Below are 27,505 nucleotides of genomic sequence, written 5' to 3' on the forward strand. Positions count from 1 at the left end.
ATGACCTATTGTTGTGGAAATCCTAGTCCAGCAGTGGACGCCTATCGGTTAAAACAATAAACAGAACAGACAGTGCAGATTGATGATTTGAGTGATTTTTTTAATCATTTAAAGAAAGAAAGAAAGAAGATAATTTATATCGCACAAAATGAAATCATAACAAATTGTCATTTATTGCCGTATTTAACATGGGGCAATAAAACTGCGCATTAAAGTTTAGCCGACCCCACCGTGTTTTGGTTTAATTAAAGCCCCCGATATCAATCCGGCAAATATTTGCTCAGCTTGTGTCAACACATGCAACAAACTTCCCGCGGAGAATTTATTTATTGCCAATCGTTTAAGACTTGCACACACTATTGACAGTTAAATGGGGTGTTGGTGTGAGACGAGAAGATTATAATGGAACTAGTTATTATAGGGTTACGATACTATAAAATAAATCCAACTGTGTCGCTTTCCTATACTCTATCAATATTTACCAGAATACTTTTTTCAAGCAATGGGAGATGATATCTCTTATTCAATTTGTCAATTCTCAATCGAGAGAATGAGTGATGACGTAACCAAAGTTATAATAAATGAAAATTGCTAACATAAAACTGTATAAGTACAATATAACTTTGTAAAAGTTAGTTGGCTCTCACCGCATAAAATCTCGGCGAGTCTCGTCTAAAAATTCACTTTAACAATTCATCCCCTACACCCCTTATTGGCGCTGTGCCAAAAGAAAACTGAAATGTCACAAATGCACTGTGGCACAGGTACAGTATAGCAAATTTCAATTGTAAAGTGAATAGAATTAGGTTGTTGAGGCGATCATTTTAAACAGGGGTATCGTAGGGGTGCGCCGTTTTCCGCGTGATCTCACAGTGAGCTCGGAGAGCCGAGATCACCGATGTCCATTGACGCGCGTGAACATTGTGGGCAAAAGGCTATGTAGATAAAGATAATTGCCGGCAACCCTTTGTGGAAAAAATATTTTTTCATATTCACGAAGCCAGCTTGTTACAGTGAAATAAAAAGTGCGATTATTTTTGTAAATTGATCGAGGCGTCATTACTTCAGTAGGCTTGTGAATTATAAATATTATAATATTTGGCTTTTTTGTTTCAATAGGGTATTTCAGTATTTTTTTTCAAACTGTGGACAACTATGGAATTTATATGAAACACAGAACAAGTGTCGTCACCGTCAAGTTACGTTAGTACAGGCCTACTCGTTATAGTTCTATCCAAGTTATCAATAGAAATTGCGTCTAAAATAACTGCTATCTTCTATTTTCTAATCATTTTCACTGCTTTATTTCGTACATGGTGTGACATAACATATTTTAAATACGGTACCTAAACATCTCTATTATCTTAAAATAAGGAAGAAAGTTCTATGTTCTATATACCTATACCTATTTTTCCCATATTTGTCGGTATCATGAGCTATTGCATAAATTGCAAAACTTTCACAACTGGACTTATATATTGCTGCTCCCATAATAGTTACTGCAGTGACACATGATGTATTGCGGCGTTGGAATCCAAACAGTGGGCCGCCTCGTTCACAAAGCGGCGCGCCGCTTGTCACGCCTGCCACCGCAACGCGAGCATTCCATAATCTGGCCCGGCCGCTGACAGCTCTACAATGCGCGCTCGTGTAAACATTAATATTGCTCTATCATGTCAAAAGCATACTCCTATGTTATGGTTCATCTTCTGCCCGATTCGATAAACCAAACGACAATTGAATGGGCAAGAAATGGCTGACTATTGTGCGATAAGGGCCACCATATTGAAAGTCGTTTGTTTGACGAGGTTATTAAAGGCCGTCATAGAAAGTTTATAGGCAAAAATATAACAATATTAGGGTCCGTTATATGTGAGTACATTTCTATTATCAGATTATATGTTAGATAAGTACATAAAGAAAAGCATGAAGACAAGCGTAAAATACTTATGAAAAGGACGTTTATACCTCTAACCATTGATTCTCCTTGCCTTAAAATGAAACATCCATCCACAAACTAATTCATTGCGAAACGTTAAGCCCTATTTTCTGCACCAGACAACGCTGCTTTTGACATCTGACACTCGCTCGAGGCGAAACATTAAACAATATGGCTTAGACTCGATCCCCCAAATTAGTGGCAGCGTCGTCGCCCTTCAACAATTATGCGAGTGCGTTCAACGCACCTAATGGTGCGGATTACGTTACACGTAAGTGAATCGAGACAAATTGACGAGTCGCCTTATCGTGTTCATCTTACGGTCACTTAAAATGTAACCCTTAATTCATTGACACACAGCTGCTTTTCAGCTAAAACGTTCATATAATTAGGTGTCTAAGTCGAAATGCATTAGGGCCTCTAATCGATAGGGTAGCCATAAAAAGAAACTCGATAGATAGCCTTGATACCCAAATAGAACTGACGATATTGACGCGTGTAGGTAGCAATGAATACAAACATCAAAGAAAAAAACACAAATTCATTACACTTAATGGTATTTACAGACATCACCTGTTAAATTATTTTAAAAATAGCAATGACTCGGGAAACATGTAATTTTGGATAAATCAATCGTGTATGACTGTATTTGTTGATTTGGTCATTTTAACTAGCCTTAAATATAATAATTACAGGCAACACGATGGCACAATTATCGTCACTGCCAGTACCCGAGGAACCGTGTATTTCCTAGTGGATCATTACCCGGGACGGGCCGACGTAAACCCGAGGGATTACTTACATTTCATTTACGGGCTCGCGCGACAAATCGACACCACCCGAGTGGATTTAACTGATCCGCTGCTTAGTAAAAATGTTTTTTTTTTTTTTTTTAATTTACTTATTGATCATTTATTTACATACAATATATATACAGTGGTACTACTAAACTAAATTAATAACTAGCTTAAATCTAAAATAGGCCCTCGAGGCATTGTACCAAGGATGCTGGCGGCATTTCCTCGCTGTATCGCAATGCTGATACGTTGTGCGAGGTAGCCGCCAGCTCGTCGGTCACCAGTTACGTCAACCAGACGCTTCGCGATTTCTGCGAACAACTTATGCGCGCTGGGACCCCATGGACCTAGAGTTTCAACTCCAAATGGTACAAAATGGTACTCTCTACCGAGGCTCTTATATTTGTTACGTTTTAGAATTTCGGCGCTTTCCGCCGCTCCGCCCGCTTTTACAGTAGTCCGTTGGAGGTGGGACGGTGCCAGTGTGTCTACGCAGGTAGCATCCCACACGTTTTTATCTTAAATATAACTTACAATCCGCTTGCGAAGATACACGATCTACCAATAAAACCAATTTTGACACCTTGAAAGCGATTATTCAGCAAGTAGGTAGGTAATTAACATATCTTTCGCAACTTAAATAAAAAGCTCCGCGTATTCTCGAAAAACTGGGATAAGTTTTGATGAATAATAAAAATACAATACAACAGTAGGCAATGTTGTTGTTTTTTTCTCCCCAGTACAAAAGCACCCTAGCTAGTGAACCGCACGAGCAATTTCCTTCACCACAACATCTCCATCGTCTTTTCAACGTCAAATTGCAAATGTCAGAGCGAAAGGGAAAGCACAATAGCCCCCTCGGTCGACCCTCGCTATCGGTCGGAGCAAAAGATTCGAACACGCTAACATGCAAATTAAAATTTTAAAACACGCCATAACGTCCGTTTTCTTTCTATTCGCGCGTATAATTTACAAAAGAAGTCCTGACATTTGGAAGGGTCTGCCCATACTGCATTTGAGGAGCGTCTTTTCAAGAGAGCTTAGGTACATATTTCCATTTTTCATTTTTTAAACTGTAAATGCAGTTTTGTATAAACTATAAAATTACGTAATTTCTCTGAGATTATTTAAAGTTTTAAAAAGTTATTCCTTGTGATCTAAAGAGGTTCACATGTCAAAGTTCGGATTGGATCCTACGTGCAACCACCAAAATTGCTTTTAGATTTAACAATTATCACTATAACTAAATCGAACCCATTATCCACCAAAGCTATAGCTATTCTTATCATTAGAAGAGTGGTTAGAAAGAAAAACGAAGTTGAGAACAATTTACATATTTGATTTGATGTAAAACACAGTCCACAGCAAAATGGCTTAATTTCCCAAGATTCGCATCAAATGAGCTCATTCTGAAAAATATATGGTAATTTCATAGTTATTTACGTAGATAAAGAAATGTATGTACCTATTGCCATGTATGTCACATTTAAGTAAACTTATGGTTGATATTATAATAACGAAAATAGAATACTAACTAATTTCGTACGTATACTAAAACCTTGCAAATTTATGTTTTTCTTAATTACCCGAAAAAAAGTTTACCCTGGAATAAAACAAGTAGCTGTAGGCAATGGCTATAGGTCTACCGCTAACTCAGGCGGTTGGGAAGAAGTTACTATAATTAACCAGTTGATTACGATGTGGTTGAAGGTTTGGCTGTGAGTGACTGATTTGTTCTGGGTTAGGGCTATCCTCCATACAAGAATAAAATCCAAAATTTGCCAGAGAAATTTGAACCCATATTGTTGGAATAGAGTTTTTCTTTTGTTTTAAAATTGAACGAAACAAACAAATGCAACTCTGATCCAATTAAAAGTCATTTAAATTTCATCGAACTTAATAAGTTATCCTATGGTGAAGGTTAGGCGTAAGTCCAATAAATACTGTGATCCATCAATGTAAATAGTGAAGGATCGCAATCTCACATTCTGTTCACGCAACAAGGCTACACGACGTGTACCTACTAGTTTAAAAGATAATCCAGTAACTTTGTCGAATTTTGTAACCTGGCTCTTTTGCGTCAAATCCGGTAGGTAGTTCTGATTTATTGCATACTTATTTATGATGTTGGCCCAATGAATAATCCAAGCTTGTGACCTCGAGCGCCGAACGCAACCTTGTCAAAAATCGAAAAACCCGCGAAAATTTCGGTTTTCTTTTAGATTTGGGCGATTATAACTGTAAAATACTCATTTTTGATAGTACTTTTCAAGGCGTTTTTAAAATGGACTAAATTGGCTAATACAGTGCGACACTAGAATTGTCTCTGTACATCTAATAGTCTTCGAGATAAAGCCTTTCAAAGTTTATAATTTTTTCGAACTTGTATTCGTAGGCTAAGTAAGTGCAGTGAGTATGCACTTTTGTCTTAGGCGATGCCGCTTGGCACAATTGTTTCTAAGGTCAAACAAAGCTGATTTGACCCGGTAGCCACGAGATCGTACCGTGCCTACCCCACAAAAAAGGGGGGGAAAGGGTCGGCTCCCCAGGTACAATCTACTATCTCGAGCTACCTGGCCAAATCAGCGTTGTTTGACCTTAGGAAAAATCGTGCCACGCTGCATCGCCTGAGATAAAAGTGCATACTCATGCACTTACTTACCCTACGAATACAATTTCAAAAAATTATAAATTTTGAAAGGTTGTATTTCGGAAACTACTAGATCTACAGAGACAATTCTAGTCTCGTATTGTAGCAAATTTAGTCTACTTTAAAAACTTCCTGAGAAGGTACTATCAAAAACTAGTGCTTTATGGTTATAGTCGCCCAAATATTAAAAATCTCCGAAAATTTCGCGGTTTTTTCGATTTTTGACAAAGTTGCGTTCGGAGCTCGAGGTCTCAAACTTGGATTATTCATTGGACCAACATCATAAATAAGTCTGCAAAAAATCAGAACTACCGGATTTAACGCAAACGCTAAATGTATAAAATTGCTGTATTATGAGTTATAGGTATTCTTTTTTTCAGCGACAAAAACAATAAACTAATATATTTTAAAATTGTATAAATTTGGAATGTAAGAAACTTGTAGGTAGCATTAAAAAGGCAAATAGGCACGCCTTCGTAGACTTTCGCTAATGGGCGCCGCCCGTACTCGTTCCACGTAAGTGGAATGGAATTGCACCTAAAATGGATTGCACTGCACCAATACGAGCCGTGTTTACGATCCATTACGCAACGAGTACCTTTGTGATACGACATGGATACGACGCGACAACGTATCATTATATTCCAAGCATCAAATCAATCAATTACTACTTGGTTAATAATGCCAAACCCCGTAGGAAAACTTTTACAATACGCAATTAGAAATAAGTTTATTCAAATAATTCTAATAGAATAATTAATTTGGGGTTATTATATAAGTTATATATAAATAAATATATATACATATTAATGCGTCTAATATGCCATTGCGTATGTCCTAACTAACTGAAAAACGCAGAGTCGAAACTATAAAAGTTAAATTGAAATTTACACATCAAGTTCCACTCTCTAGGCGTAATATCTCTTTGTAAAAGAAATACGAAGCGATTTTGTGAAACTCAACCCCCATTTTGGTTTTGTTTTTAATAAAATACAAGAAAAGTAATTTCAGCATTTTTAAACATTCTTTCTCTAACGGGGTTAAAATGGGGTTGAAAGTTTGTTAGTAGGTCAGGGACTTCAAATTCGTAGGAAGACAAAATATATAATAGCAGACAGGAAGAAAAGAATATACAGTGTTTTTGAAAATGTATCCACTATAAATAGGGTTAAAAAGGGGTCGAAAGTTTGTATTAGCATAGGAATAAAAATTACCAACCAATGTAAAAATCCACGCGAACGAAGTCGTGGGCTACAACTTAGTAAATATATTAATATTCTGAAAACACTTACTAACCTGTGCCTACAATGGCTACAATAAATCAAAGCGGGACCTGACTGAAGGTAATACCCGAGTTTAATCTAGATCAGCGGTCGGCAACCTTTTTTTGCGTAGTTTTAGTAGCGTAGTTAACGATGAGTACGTTGACGCGGGCCGCACTTTATTAATATTTATGACTTTATCAGACATTGTCGTTTCTCAATATTACATAGCCAGAGAGGCTCGTAGGCCGCAAGTGACAGTTTCACGAGCCGCATGCGGCCCGCGGGCCGCAGGTTGCCGACCGCCGATCTAGATAGAAGGAAAACAAACTGCTGAGGGCGACCAGGGCACACGGCTCAGGGCTTTGACCCGCCTAGAAAATGTCGGCCTGGCTAGAAACAGCTGGAACCTTTAAGATTGTAGAGAATGGCGTAACCTAGATAAATTAAATGTTAGTGCAGGTTGTTTGAATAAATAAATGCTGATTACTATGAAAGGAAAAGCTTCCCCGGTATTTTTTTTTTAATTTATTAATATCATTTTTTCACCCAAAATATATGTTTGCAAATAGACATCTTACAAATAGACTACCTACCTATTAATTAAGTAAAATTGAAGTATGTGTGCATGTGTGTGCATATAGCATGTAATCCCTTACCTTCCAGGGTGTAGGCGGTGCGCTGCGGCTGCATGCCCGGCGCGACGCTCACGCCGGCGCGCGACGTGTTGTGCAGCGACAGAGCGCCCAGCAGATCTAGCTCGGTGGCTGCAACAACAATATAACACATCTTTATCTGTGCACACAAGGTAGTATCTATCTAGCTCTAGGTCACTTGCTTAGGCTCGGCTAATCAATCAAAATTGAGACAGCTCTCCTCACCTGGCGGTCTAGCATAAGTTGCGTTCTCGCGGCGAGAGGCCATACTTGAAGTCGCGCTACATGTATGGAGTCGCGCGCGACAGGTCTTATCATACGGTAGGCATACGTATTTAATTCATTGTGTCCGTGTTCAAATAATCAATCATTATAGCCGGGTCCGTGCAATAAATATTAACGATTCAACAGACGTGGTGTCCTACTTTACGACAGTCAATAGAGTCCGAAAAATGGAGAAGTCGCAGACTCGGCCTCGTATTGATCCGTGCTCAAAGAAACTGTTTCTTACGAGTTCACCACTGCACGTTAGTTCATCGTTAAACCTTCGGCCCGATTCGACTTTAATATACGTCAAATATTACGTCTAGATACGATATGGATTAGATATATCACTCTCAAAAGTGACGTTTCATCAAACAAAAACGTCACTTTTGACACTAAGTATGAATATATTTTTTTAAACATTTGTCGTTCAGCTGTGTGTATTTTTGCTCTAGGTAGCTAGAGTAAGACCAAGAAAAGTCTGCAGCCGTTTTGATAGCCCACGCAGTGCAAGTGTTATTTTAAACGTCAAACTTCTATCAAATTTTGACGTATAAATAACATTTGCACTGCGTGGGCTATCAAAATCTCTGCAGACTTTTCTAGGTCTGACTCTATCCCATCAACATGTGCCACATGAGTATGACCTCATAACGAGAGTAAATAATTAGGTCTGAATTATTTAAAACACATTTATTCTTGATAAAATTCTTGTTTCTATAATAAATTATGAAATTTGCTCGGTAAAAATAATAGATTTTCCTGGAACGTGAATTGTCATGAGGCACGTAGCGAGGCGTAGCAGTATCTGCGCGCGTAGCAAATGCTACGACACTTGGAAGAGTTGGAAGATCAACGCCGCCATTTATCATTTTATTATCTTTAGCTCACTTCTACCGTATGTTGAATGAAATTTAAAAAAATTCAATGTGGTTTGAAATACTTAAATCGTTTGAAGTAAATATTCACGTTAACGTAAATGCAAGATAAAGTTTAAGGGTGCGTTTTCCTGAGCTTAAATTAAGTTACTTTCTCAAAGAAAACAACTCTATTCTAATTAACTTCATTTCGGAGATAATCAATAATTTATTTTTATTTGACAAGTACCTACGAACGTGTCGGGTCTGTTTACATATTGATTTGTGATTAGTACGAGTTAATAACCATAATTTAAAGAAATCTCATGCCCATGAAACTTACCGACAGAATATATTGACAGCAAGATACCGAATTGACAGATATATATAGACGTTAAATTGACAGTTAGATATATATATTCAGTTTAATTTTTTTAATGTAACTAGGGTGACTGGTATAGTTATTGGCCACTACATAGTAATTGGCCACTCCTTACCAATCGGAAAGAAACAAGCGAAAAAAGTCTTGTTGTTAGGAGTGACCAAGTACTATGTAGTGGCCAATAACAGAACTATACCAGTCACCCTATTACATATTTAAAACTTTGTCCAAATTTTATTTCGCATCTTATCAACGTTATTATAACAATTTGTAACTATTTTTGTGTCTTGCAGTAAATGCAGTAACGTTCGAATATCAACTGCAGCTGCGTTACTGTTGCGGCGTCGTTGTTGCTCCCGCAGTACCTATTTGTCAATTTCTTTGATAAAATGAGTTATTAAGGAATAACGTTATAATTGCGACAATAATGCGGCGGCGCCGGTGGCAAACAAAACTCATTTTTAACCGACTTCCAAATCTCAATAGGAGGAGGTTATCAATTCGGTTATATGTTTTTTTTTTTTTTTTTTTTTTAATGTTTGTTACTCCATATCTCCGTCATTACTGGACCGATTTTGAAAATTCTTTTTTTGATTGTATGTATATGCATACAAATTGGTCCCGTTTTTGTTAAAACCCAGTTCTGATGATGGGATCCATGAGGAATCGAGGGAACTCCTCAAATCTTAAAGGCATACATATAGTGATGTTTATGTTTTTATTTACAAATCAAGCATATACATTCAAAAAAGTGACATTTGATGAAGTGGAACTGCTGATGATGATCAGAACGGAACTCTGCTTCAACGACGCATAGTTCACGTTTGGCGATTTGTCCTCTTCGTTATGTTTGTTAAGCAAGTTAAGTTTTTAAGCCACATTTTTGTCAAGCTCGAGTTCTGATGATGGGATCCACGACGAATCGAGGGAACTCCTCAACTTTTAAAGGCATGCGTATAGAGATTTTTGTATTTTCATCAGAAAATCAAGCATTTTCATTAAAAACTGTCGCGTTTGATGAAGTGGAACTGCTGATGATGATCAGAACAGAACTCTTCAATGACGCATAGTACACGTTTGGCGATTTCGACTTGGACTGGGACTGGGGCTGGGACCCGGACCCGGACCCAGACTCGGGCCCGGTATCGGACCCGGACTTGGACTCGGACCCGGACCTAGACTCAAACCCGGATTCGGATCTAGACCTGGATCCGGGCTCTTATCTGAACCTGAACCCGGACCTGGTCCTGGACTTGGACCAGGACCTAGACCTGAATCTCGACCTGGACCTGGTTCTGGACCCGGACCTGGACTCGGATCCAGACCCGGACCATGACCCGGTTCGGTTGTAAGTCGGTTTTTTTCTATTAAAGATTATATCATGTAAATTGACAGATACAGCGGCGGATACAACTTAAAGGTGACATTCCATTTCTGACTGCACTGCACCACTGTTGCGATGTTACCGGTAAGTGGACCGCACTACATCAGTAAGTAAACGTCCGAACGTCACCTTGAAATACCAACTTTCTTTGTTAAGTATTCTTGCTCTCCCTTACTATACTTATTACTTCCCCATCAAAACATTATACCTAAGCATTATAAAAGTTTTAATAGACAAAAAGTCATTAACACACACCACTCAAACGTCTCGTAACTCGTACCTACTCATTGTTGACAGCTGCGCGCCCAAGCTTTTTACGCGAAATGTTTAAAACAGTGGACTAGTTCTGTAAAGGAGCTAGGTGTGTTAGTAAGTGATGAAGTGCATACAAAGCTCGCTCTTAATCTGTCTTTCACGAGGAAGTGTCACAGATTCCGGCGAGAGCACTTCTGTCGACAGAAGTGTAGCTCCAATTTACGCCGCCACAGCACTCAGGGCTGTCCCTCGCTGGATATCAATACATATATCTTCCCTCGTATCTCTGATAAGGATTAGGGTAGAATGATGATTAACGCGGTACAAACTATCTTACGTTCTTTCCCGGTACTCAAACTATCTCGATACCTTTATCCAAACAGTTTATACTGCTAAAACCATAATCAATTACCGCTAAGCATTGCCCATGCCGCCGCCATACCATGTGATGCCGCTGTGTTACCGAAAACAAAATAGTATTTACCGTTATATTATATTAAAGTATACTGTAATACGGGGCCTCAGATGCCTGAAAATAAATACTGCTTTCGTATTATTGCAAAGAGTTTTATATTAGTTTAATAAGATATCCGTGTTGGGAGCCCTACGTATCGCGAAGTGGGGCGGCAGCGGCGGCTCGCCGGCGACGGCGCGTCTGCCTCCCCAGCCTCCGACGAAACTGTAACGTCGCTGCTCCAGATTACAGTCACTATGCGTCTCTGCATATGTTGTCAATCAGTATTACTGCGACTTTATATATATTTATTGCATTGTGCATCACAGGTTTAATTTACCTAAGTACCAACAGTTTTCATCAAGGCACTATTATATGTAAAAACCATTTTTAAATAGAGCAAATGGGTTTTTATCTGCATGTCGACCGATATCATCAGAAATAGCTTGTTATTTGTTTTACAAGGGGGCAAAGTCGTTGTTTAACATGGGGGGCAATATCGTGCTAATATTAATACCCAAGCAAACCAAAGATTTCAAAAGTGAGCGCTGCGATGGTAAGAAGGCAAGATGTTTAAACAAACTTTGCAAACGTGTGTAACACAAAAATGTTCACCTCACCAACGCGGGGTAAATACTAACTTTTAAGTCCAAATGAAATGAAGTATGCTTCAAAATCATCGCTTAAACCACCAGCTAACGTAACGAAAGAACTAAAAATTCGCATTTAATTACTTTGCCACTCTTGAGGATAAAATGCAACATTTTCATAAGTTTTTGAAGAAAGAGAACTTTTAAATGATTCCTAATTTAAAAGTAGGTATATAACTCATTTAAATAATTCCACCCTTTATTAAAAGTTTGATGAAAAAGTAAAAAAAAAAACATATTAACGAGGCGTCTTAATTAACGTTAAAGACCGCCTCGTCAAGGTAGTGAACTTTTGCGAAACCTAATAAGAATAAAAAGTTGTATGTACTAGCAAAGGTACTAGGTATACACGAGTTCAACTTCAATTTTTTTACTCCATTAATATGTTTCAGTGACCCCTAATATCTATCGCAATAATTCAGCAGTTGACGTCATTCGACTACATATTTCGACTTCGTCGTAACAAACATTTGGATGTTACAATCCTTTAAAGCTTTTTTTCCTTTACCAAGCTAGTACATATCTGAGACGCTGTGTATCGGCTATCAAGCGGCGATACTGGCGAGTTACAGAATACGGATCGTTAAATAGTGTTCTTCACGCGATCGTAAACAGTGTCGTTCGGCCACATTCGCCTTTGATAGTGCCTACCCATAAACTACAAAGTACGCCGACTTCTGAAAAGATATCCAGACTTTTTACCGACATTTATAACTTCATTGTAGTTTTAAGATCTGCATTCGCGTAACACGTATTTTAGCTTGAGCAAACGCAATGCATGTGTACTGTGTTGCATTAATGCAATTTATCGGTCGGAAAACGTGAAAATTACGACCGTCGTTAAAGCCGAAGCCGACTTTAATTCGTTTGCAGTTTCATTGCCATTCCCGCATTTAATGGGTAGAAAAAGTATTTTAGTGCTTCACCTACAAAACAATTCCGTGAAATATTTAGTTACGGTAATTTAATTGGTTTGAGGTCGGAATCCTTCAGTTTATTACGTCTGTGTCACGCAATGTGGCGCATGAAAGTGGCAGCGTTAAAGGTTTTATTGGATGAAAATAATAGCGGAGGCAATCTATCAAAACTGCTGAAGGCGGGTAATTAGCAGTTCCGCGGAGTTTGGGCGGAACAACGGGTAACCCGCCGCCGCCGTCGGAGCCCATCACTGCGTGATTAATTAACTCGTGCCTTCAGCAGGGCGTGAGGCCTCTAATAGCTCTTCAAGCGAGCGGTAACTCATACACATGGATGTGTATGATTAATTAAATTTGTACCCACATGTACCGTCAGCATTAAAGTATGTAGAACATTAAGACTGTATCTCTTTTTGGATAAGTATTGGATATACTCGTAAATATATTGGCAAATATTGTGAACATTTTTACATGGCATAATATTTACGAATAATTTGACGGAATATTTTTCGATACAAATCATCTAACTACTTAAGATACATTTAAACCACTTCCCGGTATCAGATTGAGCTAAAATTACATTATACTTTCGCCATTTACTCTAGTAATTTATTCCACGGAAGAAATCTGTACAGTGAAAAAACCTTACAATTCTTGTGTAAGGGCTAATCCCTTACACTGCATTTTATCCCACCCCCACAGGCCCACAGTATAAAAAGGCTTTTTCTATTCGTCAAATAGATTTATACTCTCGACGTAGAGGTCGTTCAATTTGTTTTTTCCTGTTTTTAGAGAACGCGCCTATGCATGAAAAATAACCATGTCCACTTAGCGTTAATATTAGTAGCAGCCTAAAAATGCAGTGCTTATAAGTTATAAGTAAAACTGTTCTTTTTTTTCTAAATGAATTAAGTAATATTCTGATTAGATTTTCTTGTCACTGGTAGAATATACTTCTACCTAAAAAAAAGGGTTCTAAAACACGGCTCCGACATCGTATATTAGTTGTAATATTAAAATATCGATACTGGTAATGTAAAAATGTCCTAACCTAAAAAAGCATAACACTTGAGGATATTAAGCTAAGTACCTACGCAATGAAACCGATATGATATCGAAAGGGCATTGGAGTGGAAGGCGATCGAGTAGCAAGGGTTAATAACAATTAACTGAAGTCCCTGTGGTAACCCGAGCGGGCGCGTGCCTGAAACCTGCCCGGACTGACCATACGCCGTCCACCTGTCACACAGGGTAAAGACAAAAAGCTACTTTTCGTTAGTCAAAACTAATTTTTAACTGACTTGAAATTCCAAAAGGAGGAGGTGGTCAATTCGGTTGGAAAGTATTTTCACAGATTTTTTAAAAAGGAGGAGATTATCAATACGACCGTATTTTTAGGGTTCCGTACCCGAAGGGTAAAAACGGGACCTTATTACTAAGATTCCTCTGTCCGTCTGTCTGTCCGTCTATCTGTCTGTCACCAGGCTGTATCTCATGAACCGTGATAGCTAGACAGTTGAAATTTTCACAGATGATGTAATTTATGTTGCCGCTATAACAACAAATACTAAAAACAGAATAAAATAAATAGGTAAGTGGGACTCCCATACAATAAACGTGATTTTTTTTGTCGTTTTTTGCCTAATGGTACGGAAACCTTCGTGCGCGACCCTTTTTCTTGAAATATTAAAAAATCAAAATCATAAATTTTTCACTAATTATATTTACTAACCCTTTTTCTTGAAATATTAAAAAAAAACGTGAAAAAAAAGAGGGTGTAAAATTACGTAGGTATCGTTGTCAAGAAAAGTGTTAAAAATAGTTTCCACTGAGTTTAATGTTTAATTTAACCAACGCGTCTGGCGCTACATGTATTTACCTAAGTATACCTACTCCTTTGCCCAGTTGTACGTTTGAATGACAGGTCAGACGCAGGTGCCAACCGCCGCGATAACGTTCCATACCTACCGCATATTCGCCGATAGCGTGAGATTTGTTGAATATAGATAGCCTTAAAGGGCAATATTTATACCTTATCGGAATTAGGTCATTTACAAAGTTACCAAATGACATCAGTCGTATTCCGTTTGCTTCATCTTATCTACTAACACTACAGGCGTGTTATAACTTATAAGCTTTAACTAACTCATGCCAAAAATTGACACTTACAAAGTCAGGAAGACACTGTTAATTTTCATCACACTTGCTCGAAAAAGATCGTATTTCATGCACTAACTACCTACTGAAGGACACAGGCCTATATTGTCCCTGCGGGAATTATGAATTGTGAAAAAAAGCTATAACTCCCTAGGGAGTCGTTTTATTACGTCACACGGGAGCTAGGGTGAAAATAGTAGTTTGTGTTACAAGGGATCAAAATGATATATTTCCGTCAAGGGCGTACATTGAATCCTGAATGAAGCGATGCCTCACTACGTTCGGGATTCTAATGTAGAATCCTGAGCGTAATGAGGGATTCAAGACTTAACGCCCAAGACGAAATAATTTTGATACCGTGTGACACATACTGCTTTTCACATCAACTATGAGGAAAATAAAAAAATCTCAGTGTTGACACTACAGTGATGCCACTTTTTAATTTCTACTCTTTTTTGCCAGGCTGTACATACGATGTTCATAGTTAATTATATTAATATTTTATACTGGCAATGAAATGTCCTTGAACAGAAAAGTGCCACTTTGATCCCTCCTAGCAGGGAAGAAAAATCCATTTTCTGATTAGGTGATGTGAAAATGTATTCACTGATCATTACTTTTCTATTACCAATACAATATTCTTGTACTCGTAGTAACGAAACGGTCAAGCCATATATTTCGACTAAGGTGTAGAGTTTGTGAAGTTAGGGCTTGTAGCGTTAGGGCGTGTAGAGTTAGAAGTTTGGCTCTATGTGAGATCTGATAACTTTTTGACAGTCCGAGCCATATGGTCGTCTTGGCAGCATTTTACATGAAAATGTTTTTGGTGGGATAAATGTTTTTTATTTTGGTTTTCCAACCCAACCCCTTCACGAAATAATGGCTAAATACGCTAAATCAATACTAATATTATAAAGGCGAAAGTGTGTCTGTCTGTCTGTCTGTCTGTTACCTCTTCACGCTTAAGCCGCTGAACCGATTTAGTTGAAATTTGGTATAGGGATAGTTTGAGTCCCGGGGAGGACATAGGATAGTTTTGATGTCGGAAATCATCCCTGAAGAGAGTGCAAAGGGGGGTGGAATTGAAAGAGTTAATGAATTGCCTAATAATTGAAGCAAGCAATGCGCGAATTGAATCATTGCTATTAGAATTATCCAGGCGCCATACCTACTTTAGCTGCTGTCACTAATTCCACGCAGACGAAGTCGCGGGCAAAAGCTAGTATAATATGAATCGAACTTGATGTGAAAAATATACTGCATTGCACAAACCTAATAACAACTGCTCAAGCGTGAGTGAGTGGTTAAAATACCTACTGTGATGATCTAGGTACTCCTTAAAGCATTAATACCTACAACAGACCAACATGCACTGAGTTAACACACAACAATCGCTCCGAAAGTCCAAAAAATTACCTAGGTACTCGAATACAAAATATGCAATATTTTTCCAAAACGTCTTAAACAGCTAAATGTGCCGTACCGCTAGGGTATGCTAATTATCTGTCACACATGTCAACGGGTAAGCGGTTTAGTCCCAATTACAAGAAAGAATTACTCACTCGGAACACGTATAAAAACCTAATCGAAAGCTAATAGCGGCGAGTCTCGCGACATATGTCAAACGCGCGCGCCCCTTCGAATACATTTTTTATGCCCGACAGCTACTCCTTGCGCGGCAAACTCTATGGGCCGGTATAGTGTTAGTACCGTACACCCCGAGATTCAGTAAAATGCTGCAAATGGTGTTAAAGGTATGAAAATCGGTACGATTGATCTTTAGACCATTTGAATCAATTTGACGTAGCACCAACAAAAAAAGGAGAGGAATTAAGACGTCATCTTTTTTTGTATGGTTTTTTTTTTACTACAACTTATAGATTCCGAGATACGAGTATATGAATGTTAAATATTTAATTGATAGCTTGTAATAATGAAAAATTAAATAAAAATACTAAATGTAAATATTTTCAAAATTGCTTTTTTAGGGTTAGATATGAGGATATTAGGTATAATTAGAGGTATATTTTGCAAAAAAATTTTGAACGGTAATATCGTATCTAGCGAAGCCCAACCTTGGTATCTTTTGAAAATTATTTTTATTCCAATAAAAAAAACCGGCCAAGTGCGAGTCGGACTCGCGTTCCAAGGGTTCCGTATATTACACAATTTTTAACAATCAGTGCCGGATTAAGATATTTTGATGCCCTAAGCATTTCTAGGTGCCCCCTCTCCCTAGGGTCATCAAGATTACATTGATTTTTTGGTAAATTGAGAGAAGTTCATTGCCGCATTACAGCTGAGAATGGAAATCAGTCACATCATTTTATCACGAAAATTGACAGTGCCGCAGCAGTAATGTTGCAACAGAGTACCTAATGCTGTTGCAGTCGCCACCCGAATGTCACCTTTATCATAGCGTAGAAAGAAATAGAAACGCGAGCGAAGCGAGCGCGGAAATTTTTCGATATAAAAACGCAATATGATAGACAGTTGTACATTTTTACTTTTAGTATGGAAATCAGTCACATCATTTTATCACGGAAGTTGACAGTACTGCAGCAGTAACGTTGCAACAGAGTAATGTTGCTGCAGTCGCCACCCGAATGTCACCTTTATCATACCTTATAAAGTAATTGAAAACGCGAGCGAAGCGAGCGCGAAAATTTTTCGATATAAAAACGCAATTTTAGTTTTAGTCCCAACCAGGCGCGAATCCAGGATTTCATACAGAGAAGGGATGGGACAGTTTTCTATCAGCCTAGCTTCGCATAGGGCTCGATATTTAAGGGTCTCAGCGAGGTTGTTTTCATGCATAAAATATGCAAGAAAGCAGAGAGCTTGGAATTGAATTGGCGAAGTGTGAGAAAGGCAGTAGGCCTAGCTGCGAAAGAGGAAAGCTTGGATTTGGATCCACGCCCAAGTGTAATTAAGGCAGAAGATCAACTTTGCCGTAAGGCAGAAGGCCTCGCATAAGACCTAACGCCGAACCGCAAAAGAGTGGGTTGAAATCGAATCTATGCATGTAATCACGACTCTTCTACTGCTACCGATTGTTTCCCAAAGAATTACGCGCCATTATTTTTGCAAATTAGCTTTTGGACAGCTAAAAAAATCGTGTGGTAAAAACGATGTGTCTGTCCCTAATTTTAAAATTTGTTCACCTTTTTCAACCTGGCATTTTGGTGCCCTCCCTGAACGTGGTGCCGTAAGCACGTGCTTGTTTTGCTTATTGGTTACAAAGTCTTTATTAATTCAACCATTAAAGTCGACGAGTACAAAAAACTTTGAGCTAGCTCTCAATTTAACATATTTTTTTAAACATTATTTTTAATTTGACCTTACAATTACTCGTAAGTAGGTAAGACCGTTAAATGTAATTTATATTTATGATAAAACTATGCGTGTGTATGCGTTCACATATTTATACTTGGAACGTGTTAAGTGTCGTTATGTAAATTTTTAGTGTAAGTATAGTATAAGTCTGTTTAGTCCCGATCACACTGCTATCCTAAAACTATTGTCGTACATCCTAGTGGGAATTGTCTTAGGATGTAGGCTAGATCTAAATTTAGTAATTTTGCCTGTAAATATTAATGGCCTGTATCTGTTTTTTTCCCCAATAAAGAAAATAAAATAAAATAAATATTTAAAATGATTATCTTATCAGAAAATTATCACCAATTACTCTAAGAAAACTACTACTCTAAGTAATCCGGCACTGTTAACAATGTATTTTTTATGTGAAACGTGAGTGAAATCTCTTTAAAAAATCCGTAGGGGTCGGATCAAAAACTGTAATTAAGTCCGACTCACGCTTGACTGTACATTTCTAATAGGTTTTCCTGTCATCTATAGGTATAGACCTATTTTATGTATTTTTTTCAAAATTTTAGACCTAGTAGTTTCGGAGATAAGGGGGGGGGAATGGTCATTTTTTGCCTATTTTCTTGAATAACTTCTAAACTGTGTACTCGAAAATTATAAAAAAAATATATTTGAGATCCTTACAATAAGCTCTTTCATTTGATATGTAACATGATATAGTTTGAAAAATTATTTTTTTTAATTTTTTATTTACCCCCCAAAAGTGGCCCCCATGTTTAAAATTCATTTGTTTACGTTACATGTCCGTATTTGGGTCACAAACTTACATATGTGTACCAAATTTCAACTTGATTGGTCCAGTAGTTCCGGAGAAAATCGGCTGTGACAGACGGACAGACAGACAGACAGACAGACAGACAGACAGACAGACAGACAGACGCACGAGTGATCCTATAAGGGTTCCGTTTTTTCCTTTTGAGGTACGGAACCCTAAAAATAACTAAAATGTAATGATACTAATGATGTGATATATTTTTAGAATCGGCTTATAAAGTATTTCATTTAATACCACACACGATAGGTTTCTGAACAAAAAAATATTTTCTCATACAAAAAAATGATGTCGTCATAACTCCTCTCCTTTTTTATTTTATTTTTGGTGCTACGGGTCAAATTTCTTCAAATGGCCTAAAGATCAATCGTACCGATTTTCATGCTTTTAACACAATTTGCAGAGTTTTTTTGGCGTACCGCTGGCACTAGTGCAACCTGAGGGCTTACCGCGAACCACGTTCGACGTGTTGCCTCTCTGCCGCACTTGTAAATTCGTACGTAAGTGTGACAGGGAGGCAACACTTCGAACGTGGTTCGCGGTAGGCCTTCTATATGGGAACTGTACGCCGACTGTAGTTGCAGTCGGGTTGCAGTCCGTCTGTATCGGGCCTATGAAATGAAATGAAATGAAAATCTTTATTTCAGGCAACTAGTGGCCCATACATACATATTTACCTTAAAACTAGCATACATATTTAAAAAATATATTTTCAAACTAAACACTACAAATCACATTATGGTTGCGATGCATTACGCAACCCCGCAGTGTCAGGGAGCCGGCCGCGGAACCGCCGAAACTTGACAACCTGTGGCCAAAACTCCTCCTTGGTGAAGGACGCTAGACGTTCAGTCGGAACGCTCAGCACAAACGAATTAAAATTCGCATTGTATCGCGATTCCAACTTCGCGACCTGAGGGTGCTCAGGACGAGTCCGGTCTATGCATAATAGTTCCCACCAAGTAGTCAAAGAAAAGTTCAATGGGATGATAAAAACATTGTATTTTGGTAATACCAGGTAATACTTATAATATAAGTACTTAAGTAAAATGTACCGCCAACCAGGCCACTAGGTACAGTCAGTAGCAAAAGTTGCTAAGCGGATCAGTTGTTCAAAATGATCTTGACGCGACATTATTGTAAAGATAATAAGAGCGTGTTAAGGTAATTTTGAACACCTCGCCCGCTTAGCAACTTCTGCTGCTGACTGTACATGAAAATAAACACTTAATGAAATCACACCTCAAATCTAAGAACGAACGGTGTCCAGTGACGATCGCGCGATGTTGCGAAACAATCGAATCTCGCGACACGATACGTCGTCAGCATAAGACGCCGAACGGTATTTCAAATCTATACGTCTACCACCAGTTTGTACTTGTACATCTCGCTTGCACTAATATGCGAGTACGAGCGAGATGCATAGAAAGTAAGTTACGTAGACGTGAGCGTATATGTCAATGTCAAAACTGATGGTAGACGTACTAGTTAGTGATTGTGATTGACAAAGGGTTTAAACTCCGTTTTGCTATTACTATTACAAATTTCTAACCTTAGGCATTTAGAAAGAAAGAAGAAGAAAGAAAGAAAATACATTTATTTACGTCAAACCAATTAAATTACATACAAAACATAGATCAGATGGACGTTAAAAGGGACCCCCACTCAGCGTAAATGCTACGGTAAGCCGCAGTGGGGACCTAACTTTTCAGTGGGGACCTAACTTATTTTAATTATGATACTTAATTACGAAATAAGAAAGAAAATGAAATGTAACTTATAAAAATTCGTTCGTACCTACATTTGAAAATGAAAAAGCTCGTGCGAGCAAAGTGAATGTTAGATAGAAAAGCTGTTGAAATACATATGTAAATTTAATCACTTAAGCCAAGTAAGATGAAAGTGTTGTGTAAATTTGGTGTCATATTATGCATGCGGGATTTAGGAATAATGAAGTCCGTTAAGACGAAACGGGAGCTGAGCTAAAAGTCAATTTTGAGATTTCAAGCTGAATATACCCGTCGCTCTGACGGGGCGTGAGGCACTGTATTTGTGTGTGTAATGCACGCACACAGATGCGTACGCTTGCACCCGCGCGCGCCTCATTGCCGACAATTTGCAATGTTATTTTTCGTGCGTTACTGCCACGAGGCGTTCACTTATTACTTACTGTGTTGCGATTGAATTTTTTGACCCGGCTTACGTTTACGGAACTCGATAATCTTTCTACTACTGTGACTTGGCTTTGTTTACTTGACTTTGCTGATCAGCTTATTGTTTTGGACTCCATGAGTTGTGGTTACCTATTGGACCGCACGCAATTCATCTACCTTTATTCAAGTAATTAAGCGTAATTAGCCGAAACCTTTATAAGAGTGTAATTCATAAGAAGTACATAAGATATAATTTATGTACTGGTTTGCTGTTAGCTTTTAATTGTATCACTTTACATATATGTTACTCAAATAACTAACACGGTTACACTGTTGTAAGAACATTATTTTTCAGGTAGGCCTTATTATACCTACTATAGGCCTTAATATTACCTCCTAGTACCTTAGTAGTACTAGTACTACTACGGAAATTGATTCAAAGACTCAAGACTGACTTAAGTGGCAGTAGGGTGTAGGGTTTTTTCTATGTTTGTGGTGTAATAAAGAATATTTTAGAATCAGACCAAGAAAAGTCTACAGCAATTTTGATAGCACACGCAGTGCAAGTGTTATTTATATGTCATAATTTCATAGAAGCGACGTTTGAAATAATACTTGCACTGCGTGTTCTATCAAAATCGCTATAGATTTTTCTTGGCCTAACTCTACTTTAAATTACAAAGTAAGGCCTAAATTATAAAATAAGGCCCATCAATGTTTTTTTTTTGTGTTTATTAAACTTGATATTTTGTCTATAGTATTAGCGGACATGGCCTCAAAATTTAAACCCGCTTAAGAATCGGGCCTTATTTCGTGCATTATATACAATACTACCCATTTTTGTGTAGTCATTATTTATACTATAGAAGCATTGTTTGAGTAGCCAATTATTTAAACAGTATTTTTTTAAAGGGCAACGGTGGCAATATTTTAAGGTCTGGATAATAAGATACAGATCTTAATAAGGATATCAATGTAAGTGAATGTTACCATGACTACCAAACAAACAAATGTGATAGAATTTGCCAGCTGGCATTGTAACATTCAGACAGTTACCTATGTACCTAATCTGAAATATGAATAAATTAGTAATATTTTAAACAGGAAAGTAAACCGAATTTTGGCCTTTTGCTGGACACAATCACAATAGTAATTTGTTTTACAAGAGGGCAAAGTTTATCGCCACCGGTTGATGCATTTGCAGCACCAATGGTAGAAAATGCAAGCTCATCATCAACTGCATAATCGACGTTTGATATGACTATTGAATCCGAGCTAGTACTAGTACTACTACGGAAATTGATTCAAAGACTCAAGACTGACTTAAGTGGCAGTAGGGTGTAGGGTTTTTTCTAGGCTTAATGAGTTCGCTGAAGCTTATTTTTTATACTTAGCGCACAGAACCACTAGTTTAACAGTATCAGCTCTAAGCACATGTCACCATTTTGTCCTTTACGTAACAAACTCAGGGGCCCAGAATATCCGATGTACCTATCAAATCAAGGTTCTGTACCAAATAAGGCCCGGTTATTATAGTTCGTAATTTTTTAGCATTAGAAAGAAGGTAAACAATCATGACGTGTCTTTTTATTAATAATTATTGAAAAACGCTTTCAAAAATTAGTTTATATTACTTATGAAAGCAAAAGAATATAAAAAAGTATATGATTAATACATACATACATACATACATACATACAATCACGCCTATTTCCCGGAGGGGTAGGCAGAGACCACGGATTTCCACTTGCTACGATCCTGACATACCACTTTCGCTTCCTTCACATTCATAACATTCCTCATACACGCTCGCCGGTTTAGGGTGCTCTTGCTCATTAATATGATTAATATGATTTATAATTCTAACATATTTGCTATGACTTATTTTTCAATGGTAATTTTTAATAAGACATGTCAAAATCTGTTACCTTAATGCAAAAACTAGGGTTCCGTACATAAGTCCGACTCACGCTTGACTGCACATTTCTAATAGGTTTTCCTGTCATCTATAGGTAAAGAACTATTTTGTGTATTTTTCAATATTTTAGACCCAGTAGTTTCGGAGATAAAAGGGGGTGAATGGTCATTTTTTGGCTGTTTTCTTAAATAACTTCGAACCTATGTATTTTAAAATTATAAAAAAAACATTTCCATCTTTAGGTCACTAATTTACATATGTGTACCAAATTTCAACTTAATTGGTCCAGTAGTTTCCGAGAAAATAGGCTGTGACAGACGGACAGACAGACAGACGCACGAGTGATCCTATAAGGGTTCCGTTTTTTCCTTTTGAGGTACGGAACCCTAAAAACGAACTTTAAGCGTGCTAACTTTCAAAATTTCATTTTTTATAAGATAGTATAAGTAGATGGGCAAAAATTTTGCGTCCATGTCCACCAGTGAGTAAGTGATTGAGATCATCATCATCATCATCATCTCAGCCATAAGACGTCCACTGCTGAACATAGGCCTCCCCCTTGGACCTCCATACGTGCCGGTTGGAAGCGACCCGCATCCAGCGTCTTCCGGCGACCTTAACAAGATCGTCTGTCCATCTTGTGGGTGGACGTCCTACGCTGCGCTTGCTAGTCCGTGGTCTCCACTCGAGCACTTTTCGACCCCATCGGCCATCTTCTCTGCGTGCAATGTGGCCTGCCCATTGCCACTTCAGCTTGCTAATCCGGTGGGCTATGTCGGTGACTTTAGTTCGTCTACGGATCTCCTCATTTCTGATTCGATCACGTAGAGAAACTCCGAGCATAGCCCTCTCCATAGCTCGTTGAGCGACTTTAAGTTTTGAGATGAGGCCGATAGTGAAAGACCACGTTTCGGAGCCGTAAGTCATCACTGGTAACACACATTGATTAAAGACTTTCGTCTTGAGGCACTGAGGTATGTCGGACGAAAAGACATTACGTAGTTTCCCGAACGCTGCTCAACCGAGTTGGATTCGGCGGTTGACCTCTTTCTCGAAGTTGGACCTACCTAATTGGACTACTTGTCCTAGGTAGATGTACGAGTCAACAACTTCGAGTACCGAGTTCCCAACAGAGACTGGGATGGGCACAACATTGGCATTTGACATAAGTTTCGTCTTGTCCATGTTCATTTTCAAGCCCACCCGTTGTGAAACTCGGTTGAGGTCATCGAGCATCATGCTGAGTTCCTCCATCGACTTTGCCATGACTACGATATCGTCGGCAAACCGAAGGTGAGTGATGTATTCGCCGTTGATGTTGATGCCAAGTCCTTCCCATTCCAGGAGCTTGAAGGCGTCTTCCATTACGGCAGTAAACAGTTTCGGAGAGATAACGTCTCCCTGCCTTACGCCTCTTCGCAATGGAATCGCCCTCGTGCTCTGCTCCTGTACTGGGACCGACATGGTGGCGTTACTATACAAACACTTCAACACTTCGATGTACCGATAGTCAATATGGCATCGCTGAAGAGACTCAAGCACCGCCCATGTTTCCACCGAATCGAAGGCTTTCTCATAGTCCACAAACGCTAAGCATAATGGCAAGTTATACTCTTCGGTCTTCTGTATAACTTGCCGCAGCGTATGGATGTGGTCTATGGTACTATAGCCTTTTCGGAAACCGGCTTGTTCGGGAGGCTGGAAGTCATCAAGTCTGTGTTCGAGACGGTTCGTGATGACCCTTGAAAACAGCTTATAGACATGGCTCAGAAGCGTGATGGGTCTGTAGTTCTTCAATAGGTTGTTATCACCTTTTTTGAAGAACAGCACCACCTCGCCTCTATTCCATGTTTCAGGCGTTATGCCCTCGGACAAGACGGAATTAAAGAGCTTCTGGAGGACTTTAAGTACCGGTGTTCCACCCGCTCTCAGAAGCTCTGAAGTGATTCCGTCTTTGCCCGGCGCCTTGTTGTTCTTAAGCTGCTTCAGGGCCATCCTAATCTCGTACAGACTGATGTCCGGGATATCTTCGGTATAATGTCGGGACAGCTTGGCTCTTGGATCTCCTACCAAGCTGTCAACGGGCTTTGCGATCGAAGTGTATAACTGTCCATAGAACCTCTCGATCTCACCTAAAACCTCCGCTTTGCTCGACGCTATGCTGCCATCTTCCCGTTTCAGCTTTGTCAGCTGGCTTTGCCCAATAGACTTGTCCTTTGCGAACACTTTGGAGCCTTGGTTTCGCTCAATAGTCTCTTTAATACGGTTAGTATTAAAGAGACGCAGATCATGTCGCAAGGACTTAGATATACGTCTATTGAGCTGCCTATATGACTCCGCGTCATCGGGAGACTGCAACTGTAGCGAGCGTCGTTCAGCCATGAGGTTTAAGGTTTGCTCGGTCAATTTCTGAGGTCTATCTTTACGGCGGGATCTAAAAAACTTAGACCCTACTGTGTGGACAGTTTCCACTAGCCCGTCGTTGATTTCGTCCACTGAAGCCAAGTTCTCTAGGCAAGCAAAGCGGTTAGAGAGCTCGAGTTGAAAGCTTTCGGGGTTTTGAACATAGGCTCGAGTAGGTCGGAGCGTAGACTTCATCAGGCTGGACCTTTCAAGTTTAATATTGATATTCAGTGTGCCTCTTACGATTCGGTGATCACTACCGGTCTTTACCCTGTTGATCACAGAGACATCACTGAATATCCGTTTCTTGTCGGTCATGATGAAGTCTATCTCGTTTCTCGTGGAACCGTCAGGACTCATCCAGGTCCATTTCCTGTGAGGCGGCTTCTGGAAGAAAGAGTTCATCATGAAGAGTTCCTCTCTCTCCAGAAAGTCGGCCAGCCTCTGACCCCTAGGGTTCCGTTGCCCATACCCAAATTGCCCCACTCTCAACTCATCCCCGCTTCTCTTGCCCAACTTTGCGTTGAAGTCCCCCATAACAACAGTAAAGTAGGTTTTAGAAGTATGTATGGCCCTACTTACGTCCTCATACATAGCTTCTACTTCATCATCGGAGTGTGACGAGGTCGGTGCGTATACCTGAATGACCTTCAGCGAATATCTTTTGGATATTCTGAGTATTAGGATTCTGAGTATTATTAGTGATTGAGATACCTAAACATTTAACTTTATAATGTAAAATGATATAATTTACTAACCTACTCGTTTAATTTCAGGTAGGTTGAATAAGGAACCAAGTAACCATGGGGAGGAGCAGTATTTACTAACATTTTCGTTTTGGGTCTTCAGAGTGTATCGTTTCCTTTTTTTTGCACATATTACACTTAAATATATATTCTCTGTGTAAACCCTTACGTCTTTCAATGACAAAGGCAAGATCAGCAAATGTACAATTTGTATGATCGTGCCTGATATTTGAGATCACAGAAAATAAATATTTTAAATCCACTATTCTGCGACCTTCTAAAATTTTGTTTTATCATGATTCATGATCAAAAAGCTCGGATTCAATAGTCATATCAAACGTCGATTATGCAGTTGATGATGAGCTTGCATTTTCTACCATTGGTGCTGCAAATGCATCAACCGGTGGCGATAAACTTTGCCCTCTTGTAAAACAAATTACTATTGTGATTGTGTCCAGCAAAAGGCCAAAATTCGGTTTACTTTCCTGTTTAAAATATTACTAATTTATTCATATTTCAGATTAGGTACATAGGTAACTGTCTGAATGTTACAATGCCAGCTGGCAAATTCTATCACATTTGTTTGTTTGGTAGTCATGGTAACATTCACTTACATTGATATCCTTATTAAGATCTGTATCTTATTATCCAGACCTTAAAATATTGCCACCGTTGCCCTTTAAAAAAATACTGTTTAAATAATTGGCTACTCAAACAATGCTTCTATAGTATAAATAATGACTACACAAAAATGGGTAGTATTGTATATAATGCACGAAATAAGGCCCGATTCTTAAGCGGGTTTAAATTTTGAGGCCATGTCCGCTAATACTATAGACAAAATATCAAGTTTAATAAACACAAAAAAAAAACATTGATGGGCCTTATTTTATAATTTAGGCCTTACTTTGTAATTTAAAGTAGAGTTAGGCCAAGAAAAATCTATAGCGATTTTGATAGAACACGCAGTGCAAGTATTATTTCAAACGTCGCTTCTATGAAATTATGACATATAAATAACACTTGCACTGCGTGTGCTATCAAAATTGCTGTAGACTTTTCTTGGTCTGACTCTAAAATATTCTTTATTACACCACAAACATAAAAACAAATTTAAAAAAAACCGGCGAAGTGCAAGTCGGACTCGCACACGAAGGGTTCCGTACCATTATTTATAAAAACGGTCACCCATCCAAGTACTGACCCCGCCCGACGTTGCTTAACTTCGGTCAAAAATCACGTTTGTTGTATGGGAGGCCCCACTAAAATTTTTATTTTATCCTGTTTTTAGTATTTGTTGTTATAGCGGCAACAGAAATAAATCATCTGTGAAAATTTCAACTGTCTAGCTATCACGGTTCGTGAGATACAGCCTGGGGACAGACGGACGGACGGACAGCGGAATCTTAGTAATAGGGTCCCGTGTTTTACCCTTTGGGTACGGAACCCTAAAACCGATTTACAATGTAGATAAAGGTAGCAACAGGCGGTCTTATCGCTGT

General features: G+C 38.7%; 1 protein-coding gene across 3 annotated transcripts in view; it reads right to left on the bottom strand.

Moving 5' to 3' along the window:
• The window catches only part of LOC134806790 (protein kinase C-binding protein NELL1-like), a 67,605-nt gene that overhangs the window by 20,769 nt on the left and 19,331 nt on the right, over window positions 1-27,505 (bottom strand). For all 3 annotated transcript variants that reach the window (XM_063780145.1, XM_063780147.1, XM_063780146.1), the window contains exon 2: window positions 7,308-7,415. In XM_063780145.1, coding sequence (XP_063636215.1) covers window positions 7,308-7,415 — 108 coding nt within the window. The remainder of the gene's footprint in view (window positions 1-7,307; window positions 7,416-27,505) is intronic.

This window comes from Cydia splendana, chromosome 3, assembly GCF_910591565.1.
Source record: "Cydia splendana chromosome 3, ilCydSple1.2, whole genome shotgun sequence".
In the NCBI taxonomy this organism is placed as follows: Eukaryota; Metazoa; Arthropoda; class Insecta; order Lepidoptera; family Tortricidae; genus Cydia; species Cydia splendana.